Source organism: Salvelinus sp. IW2-2015, linkage group LG27, assembly GCF_002910315.2.
Source record: "Salvelinus sp. IW2-2015 linkage group LG27, ASM291031v2, whole genome shotgun sequence".
Taxonomy (NCBI): domain Eukaryota; kingdom Metazoa; phylum Chordata; class Actinopteri; order Salmoniformes; family Salmonidae; genus Salvelinus; species Salvelinus sp. IW2-2015.
Genome location: NC_036867.1, coordinates 6,938,757 through 6,958,163, shown reverse-complemented (window position 1 = coordinate 6,958,163; position 19,407 = coordinate 6,938,757). Strand labels below are relative to the sequence as shown.

Here is a 19,407-nt window from a genome sequence, read left to right as displayed (position 1 = left end):
CATAATACAGTAGAGTGAACCAGCAGTATGATAGTCATAATACTGTACAGTGAACCGGCAGTAATGTACTTGTTATAAATACTGTACAGTGGAACCCGGCAGTATGTACTAGTTATAAGACTGTACAGTGAACCGGCAGTATGTACTAGTTTATAAGACTGTACAGTGAACCGGCAGTATGTACTAGTCATGATACTGTACAGTGAACCGGCAGTATGTACTAGTTATAAGACTGTACAGTGAACCGGCAGTATGTACTTGTTATAATACTGTACAGTGAACCGGCAGTATGTACTAGTTATAAATCTGTACAGTGAACCGGCAGTATGTACTAGTCATGATACTGTACAGTGAACCAGCAGTATGACTAGTCATAATACTGTACAGTGAACCGGCAGTATGTACTTGTTATACATACTGTACAGTGAACCGGCAGTATGTACTAGTCATGATACTGGTAAGTGAACCAGCAGTATGACTAGTCATAATACTGTACAGTGAACCGGCAGGTATGTACTAGTTATAATACTGTACAGTGAACCGGCAGTATGTCTTGTTTATAAGACTGTACAGTGAACCGGCAGTATGTACTTGTTATAATCCTGTACAGTGAACGGCAGTATGTACTAGTCATGATACTGTCAGTGAACCAGCAGTATGACTTAGTCATATACTGTTACAGTGAACCGGCAGTATGTACTAGTTATAATAACTGTACAGTGAACCGGCAGTAATGTCTTGTTATAGACTGTACAGTGAACGGCAGTATGTACTTGTTATAATACTGTACAGTGAACGCAGTATGTACTAGTTATAAGACTGTACAGTGAACCGGCAGTATGTAATGTCATGATACTGTACAGTGAACCGGCAGTATGTACTAGTTATAGACTGTACAGTGAACCGCAGTATGTACTGTCATGATACTGTACAGTGAACCAGCAGTATGTACTAGTTATAAGACTGTACAGTGAACCGGCAGTATGTCGTTGTTATAAGACCTGTACAGTGAACCGGCAGTATGTACTTGTGTATAATACTGTACAGTGAACCGGCAGTATGTACTAGTCATGAATATGTACAGTGAACCAGCAGTATGACTAGTCATATACTGTACAGTGAACCGGCAGTATGTACTAGTTATAAGACTGTACAGTGAACCGGCAGTATTCGTTGTTATAAGACTGTACAGTGAACCGCAGTATGACTTGTTATAAATACTGTACAGTGAACCGGCAGTATGTATAGTCTATAATATGTACAGTGAACCAGCAGTATGACTAGTCATAATACTGTACAGTGAACCGGCAGTATGTACTAGTCATGATACTGTACAGTGAACCAAGCAAGTATGACTAGTCATTACATACTGTACAGTGAACCGGCAGTATGTACAGTTATAATACTGTACAGTGAACCGGCAGTATGTCGTTGTTATAAAGACTGTACAGTGAACCAGCAGTATGTACTTGTTTATAATACTGTACAGTGAACCAGCAGTATGTACTAGTTATAAGACTGTACAGTGAACCGGCAGTATGTACTTGTTATAATACTGTACAGTGAACCAGCAGTATGTACTAGTTATAAACTGTACAGTGAACCAGCAGTATGTACTAGTCATGATACGTACAGTGAACCGGCAGTATGTACTAGTCATGATACTGTACAGTGAACCGGCAGTATGTACTAGTCATGATACTGTACAGTGAACCGGCAGTATGTACTACAGTCATGATACTGTAATACTGTACATGAACCGGCAGTATGTACTAGTCATGATACTGTACAGTGAACCGGCAGTATGTACTAGTCATGATACTGTACAGTGACTGTACAGCCTCCTCAGGAGGCTGAAGAAATTCGGCTTGTCACCAAAAGCACTCACAAACTTCTACAGATGCACAATCGAGAGCATCCTGTCGGGCCTGTATCACCGCCTGGTACGGCAACTGCTCCGCCCACAACCGTAAGGCTCTCCAGAGGGTAGTGGTCTGCACAACGCATCACCGGGGGCAAACTACTGCCCTCCAGAGCACCTACACCACCCGATGTCACAGGAAGGCCATAAAGATCATCAAGGACAACAACCACCCAAGCCACTGCCTGTTCACCCTGCTATCATCCAGAAGGCGAGGTCAGTACAGGTGCATCAAAGCAGGGACCGAGAGACTGAAAACAGCTTCTACTCTCAAGGCCATCAGACTGTTAAACAGCCACCACTAACATTTAGCTTTAATAATATGGGAATTGATGGAAATTATGTAAAAATGTACCACTAGCCACTTTAAACAATGCCACTTAATATAATGTTTACATACCCTACATTACTCATCTCATATGTATATGTATATACTGCACTCTATATCATCTACTGCATCTTGCCATCTTTAATGTAATACATGTATCACTCGCCACCTATTAAACTATGCCATTATTATGTTAAAATCATACCATATTCTTTATCCCTTTACACTTGTGTGTATAAGGTAGTAGTTGTGGAATTGTTAGGTTAGATTACTTGTTGGTTATTACTGCATTGTCGGAACTAGAAGCACAAGCATTTCGTTACACTCGCATTAACATCTGCTAACCATGTGTATGTGACAAATAAAATTWGATTTGATTTGATTTGAACCGGCAGTATGTACTAGTTATAAGACTGTACAGTGAACCGGCAGTATGTGCTAGTCATGATACTGTACAGTGAACCGGCAGTAGACCTACCAGGGGAGGTGCTGATGTCTAGACTGGCTACAATAAACCCCACTGACTCCAACCACCACCTCCATCATCTTAGTGTGGTAGTGATATGGTATGTTTCAGTAGGCGCGGCCTGTGGACAGACTGAGAGCCTGTTTGTGAGAGCCGGGAGGACGATGTGGAATCTGATCCCTCAGGAGGTTCATTAGGGAGCCGTTGGTTATTTCGCTGCCTCCTCTGTTGAGCATTGGGGTTTGAACTCCCAGCTGCAAGCTGCATTGGCGCGGCCACCCGACGGCCACATGGGAGCAGTTGCCGCGGTTAAATAAACCGGGCTTCATCAAACGGAACTTGTTTGATCAATTATGATATGCCACGGCCGATAGTGAGCAGATTACTGACTTTGGTATTTTCTCTCAGGCTCTAGCGAGAAAGACTTGTTTGTGTTACTCTGTGGAGATTTTGCGATAGGGCGGCGAGTGATCGCACAGAGCGCTCATTCATTGTGGTGGTATAATAAATATAGAGTAGGGGAAATATGYAGGCAGATTTCATTTTTTTACCATGTAGGCCCCTTTCAAATAAACAAGTGATTAGGCTGCACTAATGTTTTTTTATTTCAGTTCTGTAATTGCTGACTGCAGTGTAGATATTAAACCAGAGTGTGCTGTTGAAAGGATCAACCTGGTTTAGACATGGTTTAACCATGGTCCAGGTTGAGGTTCCCACCACAGCAACAGTGACTGAACGAGGGTCTCGAGTTCTCAGCCGAATCCCCAAAGATTCTTTCATCTCACACGTTGGACTATTATGTGTCTATATGAACCATGAGAGAACAATGTTTTTAGGAAATTATGCCAATTAATCTCAGATGACCACATGTACCCATATGACAACACTTTTTTCTGAAGAATAGTTTAGTTTTTTAGCAATAGTTAGCTTTTTCTGTGTTCAGAAATGGGAGCTTTTTATCTAATTAGTGATGTCTGTTTCTGAAGCAAAACTTTCTTAGTTTTTCCTTCAAATTGTATTTATTATGATAAATATCAAACATCGAACTATTCCAATCCAGGGCCCTTTGAATTTCCTTTTTTGTGGTAATTTTGGATTTTGCCAATCCAGAAATAACATGTCTATGCCCAGAAGCCTTTGTATTGCTTTTGTTTCCCTTCCGGACGAGCAGAATTGGATTTCCTCATAGTTATGACTTCTTTTTATTGTTTATTTGGAGTGATACATTGGACAGTGAACCTATGATTAATGCCTCTAGATGTAGGCATCAAAGCCTGCTGTATAAATGAAATGATTGTTATGACTTGAGTGCATATCATTCATATTWTGTTTGAACAATATCCACAATGTTACTTGATACATCTTTTGTGCAAAGTATGTAAAAGAACAGGTGCGTTCAATTTGAATCTCCATCACAGTTACATTTTATACCACTGCTTTAGTTTTTTACGGTTGTGTAAAATATTGCTTCTTGTGACATAAATGGTATACTTTTGTCCATTGTCTKCTACCTTGTGGTCATTTCCAGTGTTGAAAAGGATCCTAAAACCTATGTATTTATATAAGTAGGTTAGGTATAATTACGGTGTAAATACATATTGTTACAAAGTTACAAACAGGTAGGCCTATAACAGTTGTAACTACTATGTAACTAACATGTATATTTTTAAACACTTTATCTAAAGTGTTTCTAAATGTCCTTGTTTCTAAATTGAATTAACTTCACTACGGTAGGGGGCACTATTTTCACTTCCGGATGAAAAGCGTGCCCAAAGTAAACTGCCTGCTACTCAGGCCCAGACGCTAGGATATGCATATAATTGGTAGATTTGGATAGAAACACTCTAAAGTTTCCAAAACTGTTAAAATAATGTCTGTGAGTATAACATAACTGATTTGGCAGGCGAAAACCTGAGAAAAATCCATCCAGGAAGTGGGATTTTTTTTATGTTCATAGTTTTCTATCGAATGCCATTACAGTGTCCATTGACTTAGGACTCAAATTGCACTTCCTATGGCTCCCACTAGATGTCAACAGTCTTCAGAAATTGTTTCAGGCTTGTATTCTGAAAAATKAGGGAGTAAGAACACTCTGAATGAGTGGACCATTCAGTGTCCCAGAGCTTTTTCATGCGCACGACTGAGAGCACGCCTTTCTTGTTCACCTTTTATATTGACGACGTTATTGTCCGGTTGAAATATTTTTGATTATTATGACTAAAAACAACCTGTGGATGTATTATAAACATTGTTTGACATGTTTCTACGAACTTTACGGATACTATTTGGATTTTTCGTCTGCCTGTTTTGACTGCGTTTGAGCCTGTGGATTACTGAACAAAATGCGCGAACAAAACTGAGGCTTTTGGATATAAACATGGACTTTATCGAACAAAACAAACATTTATTGAATAAATGGGAGTCTTGTGAGTGCAACCATATAAAGATCATCAATGGTAAGCGATTAATTTTATCACTATTTCTGACTTGTGTAACTCCTCTACTTGGCTGGTTACTGTTTGTAATGATTTGTCTGCTGGGCGCTGTTCTCAGATAATCGCATGGTATGCTTTCGCCGTAAAGCCTTTTTGAAATCTGACACMGYGGTTGGATTAACAAGAAGTTYATCTTTAAACCYATGTATAACACTTGTATGTTTTAKGAATTTTTATAATSAYTATTTCTGTTTTTGAATTTGGCRCTCTGCAATTTCACTGGATGTTGGCCAGGTGGGACGCTAGCATCCCACGTACCCTAGTGAGTTTTAACAACTGACATTTGAAGTACATATGATAAAAACATACGTTAACCGATGTTGAGCATCTACCACAGTTCGGAGTCAGCTAGTCTGTCTGCTGCTTTTGAGGTGAAGCCCACATTCTGTCTCGTCTCCAGCGTCCCACACCTAATCTAATTTCTCTTAATGCTCATCCATCCTGTTATGTCCCAGTAGATTCATTTATGTTCCCCTAACCTCGTTAGGAGAGTCTTTCGCCTAACGCATGTCACTTTATAATCTAATGCACAGACAAACAGGCTAATAATTAGTCTTTATGTACATTTGAAATGCACCTGTTGACATATGTATTATTTATAAATGGGAGAAGGAGAGCAACATCTATAATATAGTACAGAAGATACCAGCAATGACGCAAGGTCAACATATATTGTTTTCCTGGGATTTATGTTATGAATACACAAAACAATCTCTTAAGCTTTTTCCCTTTGTTACCTTCACCATATGGCCTGCTATTGAAACAATGTTATTTTCTGACATTATTAAATGCAATGAGACGTACACTATAGCTCATGGCTAATGTAAACCAGAATGCTAGCTAACCATTTACAATCCATATGCCTTTTTCCTGGTTTGCATGACAGCAGTCTTAAATAGCCAACAGTATAATTGCTATTTAAATCAAAACACGCACTGGCTGATGTTTAGTGAAAAGTGCAGGTTTGCTGAATTGGAGGCAGTCGTTAGACTTGTTTAGTYGTTTGATTCCTTAAAAAGAGACAGCTAGTTAAAATGGATGGATTACGGTCCTGCTGTATGTCACTGTCAAACAGACCTGTAATCTCTCCTCTAACCCTTCTCATTAATCATTACAATGGGACGTAACTCCTCGGACCCTCCAAAAAAAAACTCTATCAGCAGCTTCACTGCAACATGGTTCTGCATCAAATGCTTGACAGGGTTTTTAGCTCAGCTCTGTTGTCTCTACACAGAAACACTCAAAGTATCAGACATATTGGCAACACAATGACTTCATCCAATACAATGTCTTCACAGTCTATTGGATTGATTTCTCTCAACAAAGCAGGGCTACTCAGCAAAGCCGTTTATACTCAATGGAGCAAGGTGTGCAGGTTATTAATTTCTGCGTTGATACTCATTGTATTCATCTTCTTTCCCCAGGAAAATAAGGAAGACAAGGAGGAGGAGAAAAGGGAGGCGGTGGAGGACAAAAGGGAGGAGGTGGAGGAGAAAAGGGAGGAAGTGTGGTTGGAGGAGGACGACCTGGTGTTCGAGGAGGAATTTGAACACGGGGATGGAGAGATGACCGGGGACGAGGTGGAGGAGACAGGAGAGGGGGAAGAAGAGGAAGGTGAAGAAGAGGAGGAGAGCACTAAGATGATAATCCTTCGTCAGATAGCGGCGGTGGCGTCCAAAGTCAAGGAGATCATTGGGAATCTTATTACCACTGCAGGGAAAGTAGTGGTCACCATATTACTGGGCCTTACAGGTAAGTGCCCTCACTCAAACGAATGACTGACAATCACAAACGTATCAACAGAGCAGTGCAGTTACTCAATTTCTAATTTGCTTGAATTGACTTGAATGAATCATTGATTGAACTTAATGACGTTTTACCTGGAAACATTCAGTATTCAATATAAAAAAATTGCATGAGACAATACACACATTAATGGTTAGGATGAACCTTGTTTCCCAAAGCCTTACTGAATGTAAAACTTCCTTACCTAGAATGGTACCATATTTTTCATTCTCTGGTGTGAAACGTAAAAATCTGAGATGCGATCGGACAACAACGTAAAGTCAATACTAGGAAATACAATGCAAACTGCTCCATCCAGTCTCACTGGTGATGTTCTATCAGCCACTATGTCCTCCTCTGCTTCTGTGCTGTTCCAGGCATCATGCTGCCCTCCCTGACCTCTGCGGTGTACTTCTTCACCTTCCTGGGCCTGTGTACCTGGTGGTCCTTCTGTCGGACCTTCCACCCGCTCATTTTCAGCTGTCTGTGTGTCCTCATGGCCATCTTCAGTGCTGGACACCTGGTGGTTCTCTACCTCTACCAGTTCCAGCTCTTCCAGGAGCTCATCCCACCCGGGGATAGCTACGCCAGGTGAGAAAGTGTGCTGTGGGTGTGTGTGCATGTGTGTAWTTTCAGGGGAGGTGTGGCTCAGTTGGTAGAGCGTGGCAATTGCAATGCCAAGGCCGTGGGTTCAATTCCCATGGGGGACCAATGTGAAAAAGTATGTCAAATGTATGTACTCACTACTGTAAGTAAACCTAAAGAGAGTGTCTACTAAAATGTAATGTGAAATGTTTTCATGTAGCTAAAGGCAACCCACCTACATTATTCAAAAAAGCGACACGTCTGTATACATGATCATTTTGAATCACAGCAAATCAGGATAACATCTTCGTGTGTAATCACTTAGCTGTATAGGAATACAGGAACACTGAGGCTCTGACTGTGACCAATAAGATTACCCCTCAAAAAATTGTCAAGGGGATAAAATACACCAAAATAAAATCAAGAAATCCAAGTCTCAAAGACTGAGCCGATTGCATGTGTCAGAGTCGGTGTCAAGTGTCCGTCCGCTGGCTTTGGTCGTATCCAGCGTCACAGCGGGTAAGTTACAATCCGACCGTGAAAGCAATGGTATTTCTTGTGGAAGAGATTACTTGTGTCAAGTTGAAAGGGTGAAGAATTATCTCTCCCTTCCCCTCTCTCTCGCTCTCTCTTTTCTCTCCCCCCTATCTTTCTCTCTCTTTATCAAAACAAAAGAAAGGGAGAGGAATTCCTATGAAAAGCAGCACTGGGAGTTGTCAGTGGACGGTGCACCTTTAAGATTAAAGGGCCCTCTGATAAAACATGTGCATCGTCTGCCTCTTCGCTCCAGACAACACACAACAATGTGTTTGACATCTGCTGGAGGCTGTAGATCATGGTGTATTTCATCTGGCCCCGGCATCAGACACTCAGGCCCGCTCCACCCGCCAACAACTTTACGGAGGATTTTTGAACGGGAATAGCAGTTGGGATGTTGTCATGCCATGGGAATTTTATGTTTTGTGTTTAAAGGAGTGGAGTTGAGCTTGGTATTGACCCAAGACGTTATGTAACGTATTTGGATGTATTTGGGCTTAACTTATAGAGAAGTAAATTAAGGTTGTCAAGGAATGATATAACATACTCAGTGGTATCTCTTGTTGTTTTTTATCTTTAAAGAGGCCATTGCCCCTGGGTCGGGGTGCTCCTGAGCCAAAAGGTATTCCCTAAATAACTAAAGAGTTGTGGTTTCATGAGTTAAGAAATAKACTAATATTACAGTACCTTCAGAAAGTATTCACAGCCGTTTACTTTTTCCATATTTTGTTGTGTTACAGCCTGAATTTAAAATGTATTAAATTGAGATTTTTTGGTCACTGGCCTACACACAATACCCCATAATGTCAAAGGGGAATTAATTAAATTAATTAAAAATGAAAGCTGAAATGTCCTGAGTCAATAAGTAATCAACCACCTTGTTATGGCAAGCCTAAATAAGTTCATTGCCAGCCTAAATAAGTTCAGGAAAATGAAAATGTGCTTAACAAGTCACATAACAAGTTGCATGGACTCACTATATGTSCAATAACAGTGTTTAACATACAKTTTKAATGACTACCTCATCTCTGTACSACACATTAAATTATGTAAGGTCCCTCAGTTGAACACATTATCAACCACAAAGACCAGGGAGGTTTTCCAATGCCTCGCAAAGAAGGGCACCTATTGGTATTTGGATTWWWWWWTAAAMAAAACATTAAATATCCCTTTGTGCATGGTGAAGTTATTAATTACGCTTCGGATGGTGTCCTGAATACAACGTGTTATGTGAGGCAAATCCAATACAACAAATTACTGAATACCACTCTCCATATTTTCAAGCAGTGGTGGATGCATCATGTTATGAGTATGCTTGTAATCATTAAGGACTGGGGAGATTTTCAGGAYAAAAATTWACTAAATGCAGCTTAGCACAGGCAAAATACTAAACCTGGTTCAGTCTGCTTTCCACCAGACATTGGGAAATTAATTCACTTTTCAGCAGGACAATAACGTAAAACACAAGGCCAAATCTACACTGGAATTGCTTACCAAGAAGACAGGGACTGTTCCTGAGTAGCCAAGTTAGTTTTAAATATGCTTGAAAATATATGGCAAAACCTGAAAAATCATCATCTAGCAATGATCAACAACCAATTTTACAGTGTTTTAAGAGTTACAGTTTTGACTTAAAATCTATGGCAAGACCAGAAAATGGTTGTCTAACAATGATCAACAACCAATTTGACAKWGCTTTTTTAGGAATAATGTGCAAATGTTGCACAATCCAGGTATGGAAAGCTCTTAGAGACTTTTCCAGAAAGACTCACAGTCTGCCAAAGGTGATTCTAACATGTTTTGACTTAGGGGGTTGAATACTTATGTACAGTGGAAGTCAGAAGTTTACATACACCTTAGCCAAAATATATATAAACTCAGTTTTTCACAATTCCTGACATTTAATCCTAGTTAAAATTCCCTGTCTTAGGTCAGTTAGGATCACCACTTTATTTTAAGAATGTGACATGCAGAATAATAGTAGAGAGAATGATTTATTTCAGCTTTTATTTCTTTCATCACATTCCCAGTGGGTCAGAAGTTTAAAACACATTAGTATTTGTAGCATTGCCTTTACATTGTTTAACTTGGGTCAAACATTTCGGGAGCCTTCCACAAGCTTCCCACAATAAGTTGGGTGAATGTTGCGCCATTCCTCCTGACAGAGCTGGTGTAACTGAGTCAGTTTGTAGGACCTCCTTACTCGCACACGCTTTTTCAGTTCTGCCCACACATTTTCTATGGGATTGAGGTCAGGGCTTTGTGATGGCCACTCCAATACCATGACTTTGTTGTCCTTAAGCCATTTTGCCACAACTTTGGAAGTATGCTTGGTGGTCATTGTCCATTTGGAAGACCCATTTGCGACCAAGCTTTAACTCTCTGACTGATGTCTTGAGATGTTGCTTCAATATATCCTCATAATTTCCCTCCCTCATGATGCCATCTATTTTGTGAAGTGCACCAGTCCCTCCTGCAGCAAAGCACCCCACAACATGATGCTGCCACCCCCGTGCTTCACGGTTGGGATGGTGTTCTTTGGCTTGCAACGTCCCCCTTTTTCCTCCAAACATAACGATGGTCATTATGGCCAAACAGTTCTATTTTTGTTTCATCAGACCAGAGGACATTTCTCCAAAAGTACGATCTTTGTCCCCATGTGCAGTTGCAAACCGTAGTCTAGCTTTTTATTGTGGTTTTGGAGCAGTGGCTTCTTCCTTGCTGAGCGGACTTTCAGGTTATGTCGATATAGGACTTGTTTTACTGTGGATATAGATATTTTTGTACCTGTTTCCTCCAGCATCTTCACAAGGTCCTTTGCTGTTGTTCTGGGATCGATTTGCACTTCGCACCAATTTGCACCAAAGTACGTTCATCTCTAGGAGACAGAACGCATCTCCTTCCTGAGCGGTATGATGGCTGCGTGGTCCCATGGTGTTTATACTTGCTTACTATTATTTGTACAGATGAACGTGGTACCTTCAGGAGTTTGGAAATTGCTCCCAAGGATGAACCAGACTTGTGGAGGTCTACAATTTTTCTTCTGAGGTCTTGGCTGATTTCTTTTGATTTTCCCATGATGTCAAGCAAAGAGGCACTGAGTTTGAAGGTAGGCCTTGAAATACCACCACAGGTACACCTCCAATTGACTCAAATGATGTCAATTAGCCTATCAAGAAGCTTCTAAACCATTACATAATTTTTCTGGAATTCTCCAAGCTGTTTAAAGGCACAGTCAACTTAGTGTATGTAAACTTCTGACCCACTGGAATTGTAATACAATGAATTATAAGTGAAATAATCTGTCTGTAAACAGTTGTTGGAAAAATTACTTGTGTCATGCACAAGTAGATGTCCTAACCGACTTGCCAAAACTATAGTTTGTTAACAAGAAATTTGTGGAGTGGTTGAAAAACGAGTTTTAATGACTCCAACCTAAGTGTATGTAAACTTCCGACTTCTGTAATCAAGATATATTAGTGTTTTTGTTTTTCATATATTTTTTTTACAATGTTGGAATTTTTCTTCCACTTTGACATCACAGAGTATTTTGTGTAGATCGTTTACAAAAAATGACAATTAAATCCATTTTAATCCCACTTTTTGTAACACAATAAAATATGTAAAAGTCAAGGGGTGTGAATGCCTTCTGACGGGACTGTGTATTATATGTGTATTTGAACCATACAGGCAACACTTAAGCTAACATTTGAAGTAAGTAATTGCACCTAAACTTATGTACAGACTACTTTGTGGAGTAGGAGTCAGCAGGTAGCCTAGTGGTTAGAGCGTTGAACTAATAACTGAATGTTTGCAAGATCAAATCCCAAGAGTAAAAGTCTGTCGTTCTGCCCCAGAACAAGTCACTTAACCCACTTGTCCTAGGCTGTCATTGAAAATAAGAATTTGTTCTTAACTGACTTGCCTAGTTAAATAAAAAATTAGTCAGAAGTGGACTCTGAGTAACAAAGACAAGTCACAAGGAATGAGGTCTGTGTTGTATGTAGACTATTTTTATGCTGCCTCTATCCTATCACAGGAACCATCATAAAACATTTTACACAAATGGGATCTCCATTTAATGGGAGGGAAAGAAGTGTCACAATATAAAGAAACAAGATATCAGACCAAAACCTCAAATTAAAACTCTCAAAGTATTTTCGTGATCTACCTTGTCTCTATGGGCATAGTATTTTGTATTTCAGATCATAGTTTTCATTTCTTATTGGACATTTCCCGATGGAGGAAAGTGTAATAGAAATGAGAGATTAACGACCAGTCGAATCGTTTAGAATTTTACAACCAAGAGATTATTCTCAAAGGTACGGATCATATACTTGATTGCGTCATTCTGTAGCCCGGCTCTAAAGTTTGTGCTGGCAGCATTCTTAGGTTATGTTCTGAAATCTGAAAAGTTATTGTACGATGACAGGGGCGCAACTTTCACTGGGTACGGGGTGGACATGCCCCCCCCACATTCTGAAATTGCATTTTTGTCCCCCCAGGTTTATCATTGGAATGTGATTAATTTATTTTTTAACAAGGCAATGGTGTGCTTTAGGACCATGCGGATCCCTACGAGCAGTCGGGTAGGCTGTTTGGAGGGTTTACCCCCCAAAAAGTTATAGTAATAATAATAATCCCCACTTTTAAAACCAAAGTTGAGCCCCTGTACGATGATGTGCAACCACTGAGCATCAGGAGACTACCGTAGGGTAAATAGATTTTTTAGATTGTGACGGGTTTAATGTGTTCCAACTAACCACTGTATTTCAACTAGATCTTAGTTAAGGGTAACATCGGTATCCCACAAATCACTGTACTCTGCTCAGTTCCTCACACAATCTATCCCCTTATTTAGGCCCTGCAGTTCCATAAACTCAGAATACCTCTACCCTAGATAAGCACACACACTTCAACCCCCACTCCCCACACACACACACACACACACACACACACACACACACACACACACCACACACAGTTTGTGACCCATACTGACACACACACACAATCCCACCCACTCTGTGACCCAGGGCATCTAGACAAGTAGTACCCCCTCCCCACACACACACGCTGCACTCAACACTCTGACCTGTACATTCCCCAGCCACCCACTCCCATTTCAACCTAGGTCAAGGGGCATCTAGACAAGTAGTCGTCCCCCCCCCCCCCCCACACACACACACCACACTCCCCAGCCACCTGTTGACCGAGTCGGGGTGCATCTGGGGCCCCTCCATCCACCCAGCCCCTATCAGGGCCCAGAGAGAACCAGACCAGGGAGAGGTGGCACCGGCCGGCCCAGCTCCGGCTCCCCTCCGTTCCACAGACCCAGGTGGTTCTCATTACGCCAGCCCAKTCTTGGCCCGCTCAGAAATTACACAGCTGGTTTCAGGGAACTCGACACGAATTGTGGGAGCGAGCGAGAGAGGGAGAAAAAATCTAAGCTGACTGGTTCAAAGAGAGAGAGACAGAGAGACGGCGAGAGAGAGAGAGAGAGAGAGAGAAGTGAGCCCCTAAGTAAAGTAGATGCAATTTATCTAAATTAGGGCATGATCAGACTCTTTTTAGATGGAGAACGCTGTAACAATGCTTGAACTACACCAACAGGCAGTCCTGGGGAGGGATGGTCAATATAGTGTTACTGTTGCTTGGTGCCGGTAACATTGTTTCAGAAAGGCCTTAGTGAAGGATACAGGACTAATTGCTGAAAGCGCTCGTTCACCCTGAAATGTGCCCCCCAACTAGTTGGCCAAATCTGTAACTGACGACAGAACACAAACACCTTACAAACCAGTTGTCAGAGAACTGCTTGTGTGTGTCTGTGTGCGTTCATGTGGTGGGGAGTGGTCCAAAGGCTGTTCTGTATTTGGAGTTTGCTGTAACGCTGTATATTATTGTTCTTTATACAACGGGTGGGTCTAATCCTGAATGCTGATTGGTTGAAACCGCATTCCAGACGGTGTCTATTCCACAAGTTACCACCGGCKAAATCTATGATGTTAAAATGCCTATTTACTCTGTTCCATCTGACAGCGCAATGGACTGTCTCATCAGCTCAGCCAGGGAATTTATAAGCTTAATCTTTACTATACTGTACAAAGCATCTAGCATCGGAGAGACAGACAGCAAGGTTTATACAAATCTCCTCTGTTGAAAACGAAATGTTATTCTAAAAGAAACGTGAGATACAGAACAAAAAGACTGAACGACTGGGTCGCGTCTATGGCAACCGAACAAATAGAASGAACGACCAGCCGGCTTGKGTAGCAACCCTAACCCTAGATTTGTGTCGGGACTATATCTTGTGGAAGGATGAAATAATATGAATACATTTATCAAAATAACTTTTTTAACGAAAATATGTAAATCATTATTTGAATATGTTGGTAACCCGTCGTATAAAAGTGATAATAAGTGTGTGTGTGTGTGTGTGTGTGTGTGTGTGTGTGTGTGTGTGTGTGTGAGGGGAGGGTTATTCTGTGACATAACAGTACAAATAAACACAATGCGATCGACCTTCAAGACCGTCTTGCTTTAATGTGTCGAACGTTAGCACCCCATTCGCTCTCTCAAAATCACCAGGAACGACATTACATTTCATGCAAACTCCTAAAAAAGCATTTTGAAACAATACAGTGTTATGTGAAAGACTTAAGACACAGAACACCCCAATGCTGTGAGTTTATATTTGTACTGAAACATATTTCTCCTTGGAAGTACAGTGAAAGAAGAAGCAAAGAGATGAGAAATAAATGAGTGGGGTTGGGATCTTTCTCTATACGACTACACTCATTTCTTTAATGAAACCCATTATTCTACCACTTGATCAGACCATTTTGCTGAATTGGGGTTGGTCTATGAGACAACGGCCCAGGAGTTAGTCTATGAGACAAAGGCCCAGGAGTAAGTCTGTGAGACTAAGGCCCAGGAGTTAGTCTGTGAGACAAAGGCCCAGGAGTAAGTCTGTGAGACTAAGGCCCAGGAGTAAGTCTGTGAGACTAAGGCCCAAAATATTCCCCAAATTGGTACGCTGCCCACCACTAATAGTTACAGTACTGGGCTGATTCTGTGCAGCGTTGTCTTGCCAATGGGCGAAAACAAAGAACCCTCTGACAATCAAATAGTCACAATCACTACCAGCTTTGTAATTTGACATTTGCGGGTGAGGATACCGTTTTGGTTACTACCCGAGCTCTAACCGAAATATGTGTGCTTTTCAATTTAGACCCAAACTGCGGAATAAAAACTACTTGAAAGTAGCCCATAAAATGCCAAATGGGTTTTTTGCTATAAGTGTTTATCACCGCGTCAGCGCAAGAATGGGTGTATCAATGACTCAGGCGTCTGTGTGTGTTCTTGTTGTGTATCCAATCGGTGTCGGTTGCATGTAGTAGTGCTTATGACTCGACAAATTACATATTTGATCTCCTGCAATCCCTGTTGTAGATTAGTTCTTATTTCTGAACCACGTTCGCTGTCTATCTTCCTTGGGAAACCATGACAATCCATGGCAGATTAGAATGACCCATACAGTGCCCTGTGGCATTTGATTCCTCGTTTCCTATCTCCTCATCGCCTCTCCTCAGACCTCCTCCAATGTGTTTTGAGAAGGAGGCGAGGAGAGAGGACATGAGGAATCAAATAAATACTATTGACATTCACCCTATGCCACTTGATTGAAGACACACCAGTAGTCAGTGGTTAGCATTCCCCAGCTGTGGCAGCAGTGCTTGGGCATGAAAGCATCTGGTTCGGAGGCTGGCTATGCCAAGGAGGCAGAGGATATAACACATTTATTCCTTTGGCCAGTTGAAAAGAGCCACGCACCTAAACCCATCGTGTTACTAAGTGTGTTCTAGGTTCTATTTCTTATTAATAAAAGCTGCAGTTTTAGAATGTTTGTGCACCTCAAGGCTCATAGGCCGACCTACTCCTAACAGGACATGACGGCCGTGATCCCAAAGACAACTATTCTGGTCGATTATAGCGGCATGATATAAATCCAAAATGAAAGACTGCTGGAGTGACTATTGTGCACTTTGGCATCTCTCCCTCTCTTTTCTCTCGTTCTGTTCTCCCTTTCCTTTACCCGGGATACATCTGTTGTTGTTTTGCTTGCGGACTGCCTTCTTTAGTGTTATTAAAACAGTAGAGAGAGAGAGAGAGAAGAGAGAGAGAGAGAGAGAGAGGAGAGAGAAGAAGAGGGAGAGAGAGAGAGAGAGAGAGAGAGAGAGAGAGAGAGAGAGAGAAGAGAGAGAGAGAGAGAGAGAGAGAGGAGAGAGAGAGAGAGAGAGAGAGAGAGAGAAGAGAGAGAAGAGAGAGGAGAGAGAGAGGAGAGGAGAGAGAGAGAGAAAAAAGAGAAGAGAGAGAAGAGAGAGAGAGAGAGAGGAGAGAGAGGAGAGAGAGAGGAAAGGGAGTGAGAGAGAGAGAAGGAGAGGAGACAAGAGGAAGGAGAGAGGGAGAGAGGAGAGAGAGAGAGAAGAGAGAGGAGAGAGAGAGAGAGAGAGAGAGAGAGAGAGAGAGAGAGAGAGAGTAAGAGAGAGAGAGAGAGAGAGAGAGAGAGAGAGAGAGAAGGAGAGAGGAGATGAGAGAGGAGAGAGAGAGAGAGAGAGAGAGAGAGAGAGAGAGAGAGAGAGAGAGAGAGAGAGAGAGACCATAACATTGCTACTGCTGGTGTAAATTGAAAGTGTTTCTGAGAATACTAAGATGTTATGCCAGGGAATTGTGGGTTTTGTGGTTCCGGAGACATGCTTCAAGCAGTTGCAGTTGTTTATACCAGTGACTTTGTCTTGGTGGGTCCCCAGCACCGGGCTGCAGCCCATATTCATACTATCTACATTCATTATCTCATCGAAAATACACAGCATTATAGAAACATGTCAAATCAAATCAAATGGTATTAGTCACATGCGCCGAATACAACAGGTTACAGTGAAATGCTTACTTACGAGCCCCTAACCAACAATGCAGTTAAAAAATATATGGATAAGAATAAGAAATAAAAGTAACAAGTAACTAAAGAGAAGCAGTAAAATAACAATAGCGAGATTATATACAGGGGGGTACTGGTACAGAGTCAATGTGCGGGGGCACCGGTTAGTTGAGGTAATATGTACATGTAGGTAGAGTTATTAAAGTGACTATGCATAGATGAAAACAACAGAGAGTAGCAGCGGTGTAAAAGACGGGGAGAGGGGGGGCAATGCAAATAGTCTGGGTAGCAATTTGATTCGATGTTCAGGATTCTTATGGTTTGGGGTTAGAAGCTGTTTAGAAGCCTCTTGGACCTAGACTTGGCGCTCCGGTACCGCTTGCCGTGCGGTAGCAGAGAGAACAGTCTATGACTAGGGTGGCTGGAGTCTTTGACAATTTTTAGGGCCTTCCTCTGACACCGCCTGGTATAGAGGTCCTGGATGGCAGGAAGCTTGGCCCCAGTGATGTACTGGGCCATTCGCACCACCTCCGTAGTGCCTTGCGGTTGGAGGCCGAGCAGTTGATGCAACCAGTCAGGATGCTCTCGATGGTGCAGCTGTAGAACCTTTTGAGGATCTTTTCAGTCTCCTGAGGGGGAATAGGTTTTGTTGTGCCCTCTTCACGACTGTCTTGGTGTGCTTGGACCATGTTAGTTTGTTTGTGATGTGGACACCAAGGAACTTGAAGCTCTCAACCTGCTCCACTGCAGCCCCGTCGATGAGAACGGGGGCATGCTTGGTCCTCTTTTTTCCTGTAGTCCACAATCATCTCCTTGATCACGTTGAGGGAGAGGTTGTTGTCACACTGTCACACTGTCTTTCAAGTCTTGTCCATGTAAAAAGTGTGTGTTTGATCATTTATGGTATGTGAGTATATGACTTGGGAGAACTAATCAAATGTACTGTCTGGTTATGCTACTCATCAGGGTTACCATTCCAGAGAGTGCTGTACCAGTAGAAGTTCATTTTTTACATGTAGCCAACTGCCAAGATGCAGAGGGGGGTAATTGTAATTAAAGAGGGAATAAAAGTAATGGAGGTGTTTCATTCTGTAATATCCTCTGTGCTACTGCTGACTGCTGCTATTCTCTAATTCTCAGAATCCCTTCCACAAGTATTTGCTTGCCTATTCAGTAATATAATATGCCCCATTCTGGTTATTTCTCTCTCTCTCTCTCTCTCTCTCTCTCTCTCTCTATTTCTCTCTCAGCTATACATGGTGAATGGCATGTCAATAGAATGTGGCTGGATTGTTCTCAGATTTTTAAGAGCACTTCAAGATCACCGCACAACTGTGCAAGAAATAATGCTCTCCCCACCCCGCCTTTCTCCCCCTCTCCATCTGCCCGTCCTTCCCTCCCTCTCCATCTGCCCGTCCTTCCCTCCCTCTCACCTTCCTCCCTCCACCAGTCTGTTTGGCATCTCGTCTGTGGTACAGACTGACTGTTCCTACACCTGGATGTTCCGGGTCAACCCGGCGCTGGCCTGGCACCACTATGTCAACCCCATCATGCTGCTGGTGCTCTACTACACCCTGGCCACGCTTATACGCCTCTGGCTCCAAGACCCCACAGACATGGTGAGTTAAAGTTATTGTAACACTGTGGCCATATTGGGGCAGGGCCCCGGAGCTACATGGTGAATTAACTTTGCAGTAACACTGACGCCATTTTTGTTCAGGGCCCTTTGGTACACTGTGCACTCCATTACAGAATCCACGCTGCACCAACATGGTGGCTGTCTAACTGTATAGGGTCTACTGTAAAACCACTACCATTTTGGTGCAGTGTAGCTGTGTTGAACTGTATTTTTATAATTGAAAGGGGTATTTTAATTTGTGGTTCAAAACATGGGCGTATCCATATTTACTGAATGAGTCACTCATTCAGCATGCGTCAAACTAAATTGACACAGAGGAAACCTGCATATTCTTCCTCACATCCACAGTTCTTGGAAATGGTTGGATCTTACGAAGCTGTGGAGGATGACTCACTACACAGATGAGACACATGTACACAGGCATCCTGACTATGTACAGAAGTTATATTACGCACACCTGTACTGTAATAATATTACACACACCTGTACTGTAGTAATATTACACACACCTGTACTGTAGTAATATTACACACACCTGTACTGTACTGTAGTAATATTAAACACACCTGTATTGTAATAATATTACACACACCTGTACTGTAGTAACATTACACACAACTGTACTGTACTGTAGTAATATTACACACACCTGTACTGTAGTAATATTACACACACCTGTACTGTACTGTAGTAATATTACACACACCTGTACT

At 41.9% G+C, this 19,407-nt stretch overlaps 1 protein-coding gene across 1 annotated transcript in view; it reads left to right on the top strand.

The window, feature by feature from the left end:
• LOC111953872 (piezo-type mechanosensitive ion channel component 2-like) overlaps positions 1 to 19,407 on the top strand; it is a 167,413-nt gene that overhangs the window by 98,827 nt on the left and 49,179 nt on the right. Inside the window, exons 6-8 of the mRNA XM_070435672.1 lie at positions 6,635 to 6,962; positions 7,373 to 7,586; positions 18,506 to 18,674. Coding sequence (XP_070291773.1) covers positions 6,635 to 6,962; positions 7,373 to 7,586; positions 18,506 to 18,674 — 711 coding nt within the window. The remainder of the gene's footprint in view (positions 1 to 6,634; positions 6,963 to 7,372; positions 7,587 to 18,505; positions 18,675 to 19,407) is intronic.